The sequence below is a fragment of the Amblyraja radiata genome, chromosome 23, assembly GCF_010909765.2.
Source record: "Amblyraja radiata isolate CabotCenter1 chromosome 23, sAmbRad1.1.pri, whole genome shotgun sequence".
NCBI lineage: Eukaryota > Metazoa > Chordata > Chondrichthyes > Rajiformes > Rajidae > Amblyraja > Amblyraja radiata.
This window is the reverse complement of record NC_045978.1, coordinates 6904071-6916884: the sequence shown is the minus strand read 5'-3', so window position 1 is coordinate 6916884 and position 12814 is coordinate 6904071. Positions and strand designations below refer to the sequence as shown.

Here is a 12814-nt window from a genome sequence, read left to right as displayed (position 1 = left end):
GCACTTTCTGGCAAATAGCCAAAATAGGTGTTCAAGTGTTGCTTGTCATTCTTCAAAAATTTATAATTTTTCATGCATATGACATCAAAACAAGTGATGTTGAACTCAATTTAAACCACTATCCATGCCTAGCAACCACGTTTCTGAACTAAAATTTGGAAGTTGGCCGAAATGCTCTCAGATATCCTGACTGGATACAGTAGCAATGTTACAAAATTTTGAGATTTTAAAAATCAAGTCTGTAATTTATCCCATCAGATAAAGCATAAAAATAAGTTTAATTTGACATCTAATTCACTTTCATATCTCAAGTATTTAAAAAGTTATGGCCATTTTCATACTCGGAAATGAGCATCTTGTTCCCTATTGATTTTCTATGGACATAACAAAAAAGTTGTGATCGTGAACAGTCAAAAGCCCATAACTTTCTTACAAATTAAGAGAACTGAATGAAATTTTCAGTTATCATAGATTGAAGCATTCTGAAACAAATATAAAATAATCTTACTTGGATGACCTGAAATTAAAGCATATAATTAGTTAGTTACCTAATTGTAGCTAATTTCAGACTTCAATTACTAGATCTAAACCTCTATCTATTTCTTAATAAATGATTAACATTTTTAAATAGCCTAAATGTCCAAATAATATTCACAAATAATTCACAATAAAACATGATTTTTAAATCTCATTTACATTAATTTATAGGCCAAATGGAAGGAATTCAGTGTTCAATTGCTGTAAATAAATGCCCATTTAAATCAGCTTTCCAGTGGGTCCCTGTGGAACGCGCTGGTTTAGAACGTTCACATTGCGGTAGATTTGTGCCTCAAATGCCCAGAAAAATACTGCGCGATATAATGGGCCCAAATTGAGCTACTCGCAATATTAAATTTTGTATAAAGGATCTTTAGAAGCCCTTTTGAATGTAAAAATATACAGCATACCTTCTGCTATTTTCTTTATGAGACCCTGCGGTTGATGACGGTCGCGGGTTTAAAGATTGATTTTTAAACTACTATAACTATTATTCAAGGCCTTTAAACCTAATAATAGCTTTTGCGACGGGGTCTTCCAGCGATTTTTCGTTAATAATTAACTAGGCTGAACATTTTCGATTGGAACAGCTTAGAGAAAATCGCGTTTTAAACCCGCCCCCTCTAAACGGCGCCAAAATCGCGCACAGCCTCAGCAGCAGATCTTCAACGACGCTTCAGGTAGGCTTTGCAACATACCTAGATACAGTGATTGTTTTTTTTAAATTGTGTAACACAGAATATATTTGTACTTTGTAAAAATGTGAGACTCCAGTTCTTTCCCATTCTATTTTAAATTCATAATTATTAATTGACAATTATTATAGTGAATATTATAGTTTATTTAAATAAGGACAGTGGCTCTGCTGGATATTCTGGTTCAATGAAGCCTAATATTTGCACTCGCACCAAGTTTATTGCACTTAAGATATCATTAAGTTTAGTAACTATTGGAATTGTTGTTTTCTGCTTGCTAAATATCCTTTCAACAACATGTTAATGTCTCCCAATTCTGTCATTCATTAATTAGACAATACACAATAGGTGCAGGAGTAGGCCTTTCGGCCCTTCGAGCCAGCACCACCAAATTAGTGTTATCCTTGGCTCACTGGCAGCATGTTATTGTCAGAATTGGAAGATTGTGTGTTTAAAAACCTTTTTGGGCTGATTTTAGCCTATCGTGGAGGGAGGAGAGGTACACTGTTGGCGGTGCCATCTTTTTGGTGAGACGTTAAACCAATGACCCCATTATCCTTTTCAAAGAATTGCAGAAAATTATTCTACAAGCTCTGGTCATTATTTATCTCTGTCACAATCCAAGTCCGTATTCATGCTGTGAACTGATTAGCATGTCTAATTAGGCAAACAATAATTAATTTCTAATCATGACATATTTTCTCTGGAGAATATATGGAATGGTCTTACCGTTTCTGAAGTTAGAAAATTTATTGCCTATAAATTCAATTATTTGTTTCAGCAACATGCACCTTTCATGGTGTGAAGCCCGATAACTGAGGCCAAATCATTTTGTCACCCTGGAAATTCAACAGGATATTTGTACCCCTGATAGTAGAGGCACATCAGACCAGTGACCACATTGGGGTATTTGGAATCATGTTGTCTTGGGAGTGACTGCCTATCTGCACCATAACAACCTGGTCTTACTATAACACGAAATTGGGACAGATTTCTTTTCCCTAAAATTTTGTGTTGTATTCTCCTATCTATCCATTAAGAACCTATTCCGAATCCAGCTTTCTTATTTTATTGATGTGTTTGTTAAATATTTTCCTATATTTTATATTCTGTGATAATTTATTATTAGATGACTCCTCTTTCCCTTTTTTAAAAATTATTTTGCATTCAAGGCGCTGCTTTGATGTTTAGGAAGTTCATGCATTTTTTCTTCGCTATAACTGTTCTTGTGCCTTTATTCAATCGAGAAACATTATCTGTTGAGTTTGTTCTTTCTTGTAATGGGATATTTTTCCTGCAAACATTATTTTACATGCCGATCATTCTTATTTTCTTCTCGCTTTGCTTTTCACTAACCTGATCTCCCAACCCTGTAATTCAACCCCTGCCTCCACCTCATCACCTGCTGTGAGCTTTGGAGCAGCATTCTTACCTTTTTTAATCCCCCACCCAACTTACTTAAGGAACAAAAAATCATCGGGTGTTATAGCACAGAAATGGCTTTTGGCCCACCATCCATGCCAAAGAAACAACAACTCATTTACAGATCCCCTCCCCAGGTTACAAACGCCAGACTCGTCTACAGCTCATACATTCAAACAACCATTCGGAGACCAGCGGGATGGATTTGCCGGCTGCTCCAGAGCTATATCTATCTTCTGTCATGCTGGAGCTGTTGTGTGGCAATATTTATGCATCTTGCAGAGAAATCTGAATGGCTGAGTTAAATGCCCCTGTTTAACTACACCTTGCCCTTAGTTGGCCTGTGTTCTTAGTTAAATATATTGCCAAACGGCTGCATATCCAACTTTGAACATTTTGGGTTAGGAACAGTTCTTCGGAAGGGAGCCCTATCGTAACCTTGGGAGGATGAAAACATTGAAACCAATATAACTGGATAGCTTTACCAAACTAGCTTCCCAGGTTTACTAAACTTGCCTACAGTTCCACAGACCAGCGTTCGCTCCCGACCACGGGTGAGGTTTGTACATTCATAAATGATGGGATAGTCCCTGCCTCAACTACCTCCTCTGGCATCTTGTTCCACACATCCACCACCCATTGTGTGAAAAAGTTACCCCTCAGATTCTCCCTGTGACGATCTAGGTTTTCATAGTTTTCTCCTATGATCTATTTGTTAAATGATCGACATGTAAAATTTGTTATGTGGGGGGTGTGGTAGGAGAATCAAGGTTGACATGATGGACAATATAAGTTCACAAGTGGTTGATTTCCCCTTTTGAAATAGTCTGAGGAAAAAGTAACATTGTTTGCCAACATCTACTTCTTGACGAACAACAGGACTCTTGACTGAAGCCAGCTTGTCTTTTCAGTAGGTCTTGATGATTAAGTGTTGATAATGCATGTTCGAGTGTGCTCACAGAAATCAGTTGTTTTGCCAAGAACCATCTATCCATTACATTCTGTTCAAGTAAGCAAACCAATTTAGAATTTTAACCATTGTTAACCATTAGCACATTGTTACTATTGGCCATTTACCTTTATTTTGTATTTTCTATTTTACATTTACCTTTTTTGTTTGTCATTTTGTTCTATTTTGAAAGAGTTGAGACATTTATAATGGATTTTCCTAATAAATCCCAATTTTCTGAAAATTCAATTGGATGACTAGCTTTAATCATACATAGGATAACATTTCAAATAACTGCTCCATTAATCAAAGGATCTAATATTCCCATGTGGGCATTTCTTGCTTTATGTGGATTTCCAGCAAGGGGCAGTAAATTCTGCCAAAAAATATTCCTGTTATACTAGAGTGCAGTAAATTAAATTCCATCTCTGATCTCAGGCATTTTTTTAAACTTTTGAGAGTAAAGGTTTAACATTTTCTAATATGTGTTTATGATTGTTTGTCATTGAACAATCCAAATTGGGTGATAATGTCCATAATCTGGAAAGCCTTGGTGGTGATATAGCTGGGCTTTTCTATCACATCCAAAATATTAAAAATATTTCAACAACATATTTTCTCATGAAGCTGATTATAAAATAACCCTGGTAATGGAATTTTTTTGAGGCGAACTGGATGGTTCGAGCAATATTCTTATATAACTCCCCTCCCCTCCATCTGCACACAAGAACAAAGTGGGCTTTAAATAAATATTCCCTTGGTGCATTACATTGCCCTCTGTGAACAGTAGATATAAACTAACTCCTGGTATTTGGAATAGTTCCCACAGACTGTGGTGGAAATAGTTTTTCTGTGCTTGGATATAATTCTACCAATGTTGCTTTAATCTGTGGATCATTGCCCTCTTGTTTATTCATTGTTGTCAACCAAAGTATTAAAAAAATATTTCTATTGACGGTAAACATAACAAATCTATAGAGGGGTACCTGGGATAATCCCCAGCTGGTTATAATATCACATGGGAATTTGGGTTAACTTTTTTTCTATATCTGGGCAATTTATGTGACAATTTAATAAGATGTCCCACCCAACAGACTAACGACATTTTGGTTTGTCCTGAAAGTGATTTTTATTTTCCATTGCATGTAAAAATGACATGCAGTTTAACTGTGTGGAAATAAGTGTAAGAAGACAGGTCTCAATGTGTATCACAAGGCCTATTTATATCTTTTTAATTCAGTCTGAGATTCTGATCAATTAATCTCGGACGTATCCAATTAAAAAAAAAAAATACTGAGCCGGATAGTCCTTGAGTTTATTAGCTGGTCGTGTGGTGGGAAGACCAAGACTGCTGTAAGTTAGTCACCTCTGGCTATGTCTGCGATTTCTGCACATTTGTGGTCAAACAAGCTGAAAGTTGAATGCTGGTGAACCTGACTTCCTCCTCCACTGCTGGACTTGCCCTTTGAGTCCAGTGACAGCATTCATGTGCTGAAGAAATGGGTGGGATGTACTTTGACTTCAGCCTGTTAGCTTTGCACCAGGGATGGCTGGCATGAGAATCACAAAGACATTCATTTGAATTGGGTCATCGATTTGAATTGGGTCATCGATTGGGCTTTTAAAAAATATTGTGTAGATAAGTAATTTCATTTAATTTTAATATTGTGAATTATTTGCAGGCATTTTAATGTTTTTAAATCCCTTTGAACAGTTTTTGCTCATCGTACTGTTAGTAAAAACGGATCCAAAAGCTGTTGACAATGGTAAACTATCAAATGCTTTTACAATCTTCCGTGGCAGCACTTTTGAATTTAATGTTTGAAGTCTTCTCACTGCTATGGGGCAATTGTACCTTGCATTCATCTGTAAGCAGAGGTATCTAGAGCAGACAGGCAGGTACGCAAGGCTAAGAGTTTAGGCAGCAGGCCATCTAGCCCATTGTTTGTTTTATGCTTATCACTGAAGGCTTGTAATAGATGAAGGAGAAAAATTAAAGTAATTAATGTGTAACCTTTTCATTCATTATCATATTTTGGATAGTCCTATAAATACTCCAAAAGCCAGACAGCATACATGAAAAAGAAAATTAGTTAACATTTCTTTTTAGTGACCCCCCCTCCCCCCCCCCCCCCCCCCCCCCCCCCCCCCCCCCCCCCCAATCAGGACAAGAACATTGCAAAATAAACAATCTTTTGAAGTACAGAGGGTGGGGGCAGGAGAGGAGAGATGGATGGAGAAGAACTAAATTAGGGAGGAAAATAGATTGAGTGTTTAGAGGTATTAGTTCAAAATGATAATGGTTGTAATGGCACATGAAGATGAAAGAGACCAGCCTGGTGGAGATGTCACGGTAAGAAGTAAAATTAACCAGAAAAATTACCAAAAGATAGAATTATGAATGCTGAAAATATGAATTATTCCCCATTTTTCTCTCCTCAAATGTTATCAAGCCTGCTGCATTTTTACAATTTTTAAAATTTCATATTTCATAATTCTCATTATTTTGTATACTTAATTTTTCTAATCAAATATCCATTACATTGAATTTTTACAAGCACCTTTCAGATATCATATCTATCCAACTTTTTCCATCTGATGTATGAACTCTGAAAGCTGCCAGACTTAGCCTGACATTGCAAAATTTAGAGTCTGAATTCAAACAGACTGAATGTATATACTCAATGGGATAATAGTTCTTCTGTCATTCATCACTAATGCGATGTAGAGGGGCTATGTGCAAAGTATAACCTGCCCCCACAGCATGTACTCAGCTAGGAGAAGGCTTCAAGCATCAACATAGAATAAGCCTTCAAACCTGTTCAACCACTTAATGAGATCCTTGATGATATTTAGCGTAATTCCAGAAACTATCCTTTACCACGTAATCACTAAATACCTCATCAGGAAAAAAAAATCCATCAATCGCCAATCTTAAAATTAACAAATGATCTAGCATCATGTTGACCTCGAGCTACTTAAAAATGTAACAATAACGTTGTGAAAGAAAAATTAGGCAAACTTTTATTCATGAAAGAGGACAATGAATGATTAAAGCTACATGACCTCCACGTTGTCATTTTATGACTGTATAAAAATATTTTGACTGGCCTGACATGCATAAAGTTTGTAAGTGTCACTGCACCTGATTGTTATTACAAATGATGGTCTATGTAAATCAAGCTACTGTTCAAAGAGACATACTATACTAAAAGTTTAGTACGAAGGAGAGTTTTAACTTGGATGTCACACAACCATGTTGTCACAGTAGTCTCCTTGTGGACACCTGATTTCTCTTGCATTCCTCACAGGGCAAGTTCCTGATTTTTGCCTTAAATAGTCAGAGAAAAAAAAATGTTGCACAACTCGCCTTTTCTAGGATCGAGAAAATAAAGATGAGTTCTTCTCATGGCAAAGTCTACAGAAACTGTGAAAGCTGCTGGCCCCCTGCGTCTTGGGATGAATGTTATGCACTTTACAAATGACACCAATTTCTACAAATTCTTATGCCTCAGCCGCGTTCAGTATGCAGATTGTGCTTTTAATTAATTTATAAAGATCTTTTAACTTTTTCCTTCAGGTCTTCACATGCTAAAACAAAGGCTGAGGCAGCAGATCATGCTTCCCATGCAGCAAGCAATGAATCCAGTATTGCACGGGCCATCGCCAGGGAGCTTTCTCCAACATTTTACCAACCAGGTACATTGTACAATTTAAAATTGTGAAGATTCAGATTTTTTTTTTTTTAAACCCTAAAGATTCTTCTATAGAATGGGGAACAGTTAAGTACACTTGTATTGAGTAACTTTGCTATAGTATGGTGTGTCAAAATACCCTATTCTCAAATAATGACATCATAAACTCCTTTGCAGAGATTGTGCGGTGTTACAGTAGATTCAATAAGCCGCCAACTAGTGAAGTACAGGTTATATTAAATTATGAGGAATTAATATGTCTGTGATAAATTCAATCTAGAATTAAAAGATGTGCTTGGAATGGAATAGAATTGATCTGCCTCGACATGATACCAATAACTTCTCATCAAATCACATACTCGGAATAAGTGTGCATGTTTGTGAGTTGGTGTGGGGGGTGGTTGCTGGTGAGAAGCTCGGGGGGAAGTGTGGGGGGGGGATGAGGTGCAACTGGATAGATTTTCTCTGGGAAATGCGGAAGCATGGATTTCTCAACACAAATGACGTTATGTCTATACACTGTTTCCTGCACCACGGCCGAATAAGTAGCCGGACTTGTATGACATGTGAGAAATAATCTGTTGAATGCATTTGACCCTGGGAACAGAGAGGGGTGGGGGTAGAATGTTGGCAGAAAGCAGTCTGAAGAAGAGCCTCGACCCAAAACTCCAGATATATCCCGCTGAGTTACTCCTGCATTTTGTGTCCATCTTCAGTTTAAACAAGCATTTGCAGTTCCTTTCTACACACAGGGTCATCTATTGTGCAGGGAAGCTTGTTGGTTTTTCAGAATTGTACATCACCTACTGACTCGTAAGCATCTCAATAAAGGCACGTACCTCATGAATTCAGATCTTACTGTCAGGTTTTATATGCTGAAATCCCTAAGGCCCAGGAATCATAGCCTGCATGAATTTATGAATATAAATATTAATATGGAGACAAGAGGTTCTTTTAAAATAAAAGATCTGTGATCAGTCTTCCTCATGAGGAAATATTTCCATTGGTTGCGTCAGCTGCAATTAAGAGGGGTAGGGAGAAGCTCCCAGGGAGAAGCCATTTTGAGTAGGAAAAATAGACACAACATGCTGGAGTAACTCGGCATGTCGTGTATCATTTCTGGAAAACATGGATAGGCGACATTTTGGATCTTTCTTCAATCTGATTGGAATGCTGTGAGAAAGCTGGAAGAGAGGTGAGGGCGTAACACAGTCCAGAAAGTGATAGGTGGATACAGGTGAGAGGGTGAGGGGGGTGGGGTGTACATTTTGAGTAGGGCAGCTTTGAAGGCCAAGTATTGTGGTGGATACTTGGCCTTCAAAACAGGCTTTGGTAAATTTGAGCGGGGTGGGCCACAGACCCAGGGTAGGGCGAGATAGGTCTCATCCTCTTCCTTTAAGGACAGAAATGTCAGTCAGTGGGGTAGTATGCACCTCCTGTCAAATGTAAAAGCAATCCAGCTAGTCCCACTACTTTGCTCCGTGCCTTTGGGTGCTGCTCCAGTTCCATTTCAAATCCTGCAATTGAATCTGCTGCACTATTACTCATGGTAAGGTATTCTTCTAGATTTTGATTTTGGCTGCTTCTACAGTTTTATTGTTTGTTTCAAGAGAATTTAGTGCGGCAGATTCTCAAACAGTTCGTTGAGGGAGGTCACTACTGAAATTGTTTCTGGTTGAAGACTTTGTCAGAACTGATGAAGACTCTTCAACCTGAAGGGCTAATTTGTTTTCTCTTTCCAGTTATGATGCCAAATGCTGTTTCTATTCAGTCTGTCCATTGAAACCCATAGTTTTGCAGTAGTAAAGACTTGCTGGTATGCTGAAGCAATGATTCTGATATCTGTTCTACCCTGTGCTCAGTTGAGCGTGTCTCGAGATTCCCATGATGCACAGCAAGGCACATATCCTTGTTAGCAGAGAAATATACCCACTATCGCAAGTGGGAACTGGAAGAAAAACAAAATCTGGGGTAATCCGACATTGTGTGAAGAATTGATTCAAGGGCAATACCTTTGGAATAGCATTATCACTTTAAATCTACAAGCAGCATGAAAGTACAAATATAATTACTTAAGATGGACACAAAATGCTGGATAGACACAAAATCTCCAGATATGCTGTCAGGCCTGCCGAGTTCCTCCAGCATTTTGTGTCTTATCTTCAGATTAAACCAGCATCTGCAGTTCCTTCCTACACAATATAATTACGTGGATTCTTTTTAATACATTGAAAAATTGAGGTTCACAGCAGTTAAAATAGACAGTAAACGACAGTCTCTACGACCTGATCCATTTTCAGCAATTCAGCAGCTGCTGTAATCAGGTTAGTTTGTTAATCCAATTTGGATAATTTTCACATTGACCACACGATTTATTTATGCCTGACAAACATACAAATCCTGGGCATACAGAGCCACTTGAAATCGTGCTGCTCTGCACTCCATGCCAGTTTTTGGTTTCACGTCAGTTGATTGGGAACCCTGCGGATACTAAAGATTGTGATTAATTCTTGTGCTTGGCCAGTAAAAGCAATCCCATGTCTGTTGCTGCTCCGGCACTCTGGAACACCTTGCCGTTGCACATCAGACAGGCCCCCTCACTGTCCATCTTCAAATCCTCCCTAAAAACTCATTTTTATTCTCTGGCTTTCGACACTGGCTGAGACATTGCTCCTGTTCTTAGTGCTTTTAATGCCTTTTAATTTTTACTGTTTTTTAGTCCTTCGTTTTACGGTTTTTAATGGTTTGTAATAACTTTTTGTCCATGAGTTCTCATGTACAGCACTTTGTGGCAACTGCGGTTGTTTAAAGTGCTTTATAAATAAAGTTATTATTATTATTATAAAAGCTTATTCACGATAATCCTTCCCATCACATGCTTTCTGCCTGCCATTCACGATAGGTGTGATCGTCTCAAGATTGTTACACTGATTTTATTATCAAAAGATGGGCCTGAAATGTGTGTTTAAATGCGGAAGAGGCACTCTGTGGGATGCTGCACCAGTTTGATGTGTGGCGACAAGGGTGCCACATTCCTCCGTGTGTGATTTGTGCAGTAGAACTGGTCTTGTGGTGGGGAGCAAATTATGGGAACACCTCTCTCCACTGGCAGGGGAACACTCTGACTGAAGGCAGCTTTGGCCCAGACTGAAAAAGGTGCTCGTAAAAAAGATAATGCTTCCTCCCATATTCTAAAGATTTGTAGGTTAAGTGGCCTCTGCAAATCTCCCTTGGCGTGCAAGGAGTGGATGGAAAAACTGGGAGAAGATAGAACTACCTGACCGACGGTCAGTGTGGACTGGGTGATCCGAGGGGTTTATTTCCATACTGTATCTCCCATCTAAACAAAGAAAGACAGACGGAACTCCTTCAGAACAGCACAGCTGATGCTTACTCTTCCTGACAGCAGTGCCCCTAGCTTGTGTACACACCCATCTACGTAAAGTCTGAAGGCAGAGCTGCTACCTGGGTACAGATGCACATTGGCCACAAGCCACCATCCTCTTATCAGGTGACTCAGATTTGCAATTGTTTGTCTCGCCCCCCCCCCCCCCCCGAAGAGATTTAGCAGTTTCTTCCGAACCTAAGTGGTGAGACCAGAGGGCAGGACCAAAATGCCCTTTGATGCCCAAAATGAGCAACGAGTGGCACATGATTGAGATCATCGGGTGGTTGATAAACAGGACTGGGTCGCCTCACGACAAAATTGAGCCGTCCTGTCCAGCATTAGGAACTAGCAGCTGGTATTCACCCCACTACTGCCAACTTGAAGCACACAACATTCAAGCTCCCAGAGACCATTAACAAATTGTTACTTAAAAAAAGAATTAAACCATTACAACAGGTGGCTAAATACCATCTGAGACATGGGAATTCATTGATATCAAATATAAAGCTCTTCCTACCTCTCCCCTGTTAGCGACTATTCATTTTCGTGGCACCACTCTACATACACCGGGTTTAACTCGGAAGCTGAGTGGTCTGTAAAGTTCACAACGACCCTCTGGATAGCATGATGATCCACGTCTGCAAGATAAGGGCAGTGACAAGTGCCAACACCAGGCTAACCCTATGCCAGTGCTGCATTTCAGAAAGCTGGCTAAATCTCAACATTGGCACAGGTATCAGGGATAAAGCTTTGATTGTGTGTATAAAATCAATTACCTTACCAATGCCATTAACCTGAAATATTAAATGATTCTCTCTCCACAGATGTTACTTGACTATCATAGATAGATGTTTTGATCATTCTTTAATGTAATTTCTGATCATGTTTAAACTTGTGCATTTTAAAACTCATTGGAATAATAATGTTGTTAGTTTGTGTGTTATGGTGGAGTTGCCATTCATACCCCAGAAGAAAATCAACTAGAAGGAAATTGGATTGGTTTTAACATTTTATTGTCACACTCAATAATAAGTGTATTAAAAGGAGAAATATGAAAAATAACATATCTTAAATATGTACAATATTCCAGAGCTGTTGAAAGCATATGCTTACGTGAAGTCTCAGATTTCCTAGGAGGTCCGTGCCATTTCCATTAGCAGTGTGCTCCTCCTGAGTCCAGCTCTGGAACATCAACTTCAGCAGTTACTCTGTAAAATCTCTCTGCTGAGCCCATGCCATGTTCAACTTGGCACAGATTCTGTGACTCCATTCAATTTAATGGACAGGAGGGACTGCAAAAGAGAGCTTGAGAGCCAAGTTGTTTACACTATTTTGTGCAATTGTATTAATGTAAATATTAGAAAAAAATTAAGCAAAACAAGTTTATTTTATTTTAACAAGTTAATTTAAGTTTAAAGTAATATTTTTAAATGTTCAAACAATTTGACAACTTTGGCAGCCGGTTCAACCTAGGACCGAGCTGCCAAAACCATTCCATGGGGATCACAATGACTGTATATTTAGCCATTTGTGGTAGGGTTATCCTCGGTTCCCAAAGTGCAGTAGGCAAACATTTGAAGGATGAATTACTGGAGGAATGGTTTGCGGGTCATGACATTAAAGAATGGGTCGACTGGGCTTGTATTCACTGGAGGATGAGAGGGATTCTTATAGAAACATATAAAATTCTTAAGGGATTGGACACGGCAGATGCAGGAAAAAATGTCCCCATGTTGGGGGAGTCCAGAACCAGGGGTCACAGTTTAAGAATAAGGGTTAGGCCATTTAGGACTGAGATGAAGAGAGTTGTGAATCTGTGTGGAATTCTCTGCCACAGAAGGCAGTGGAGGCCAATTCACTGGACGTTTTCAAGAGAGTTAGATTTAGCTCTTAGGGCTAACGGAATCAAGGGTTATGGGGAAAAAGCAGGAACAGGGTACTGATTTTGGATGATCAGCCACGATCACATTGAATGGTGGTGCTGGCTTGAAGGGCCGAATGCTTTACCTCCTGCACCTACTTTCTATGTTTCAAGGATAAAGGCACCACATCGGGTTGTCAAGCTGACTTGGATCTGCAGGATCTATTTTGTGGTGAAATTCAGTATGTTTATTAATAAACTGGCGGC

General features: G+C 38.9%; 1 protein-coding gene across 2 annotated transcripts in view; it reads left to right on the top strand.

The window, feature by feature from the left end:
* The window catches only part of jph2 (junctophilin 2), an 85797-nt gene that overhangs the window by 57250 nt on the left and 15733 nt on the right, over positions 1–12814 (top strand). For both annotated transcript variants that reach the window (XM_033041468.1, XM_033041469.1), the window contains one exon: positions 7184–7302. In XM_033041468.1, coding sequence (XP_032897359.1) covers positions 7184–7302 — 119 coding nt within the window. The remainder of the gene's footprint in view (positions 1–7183; positions 7303–12814) is intronic.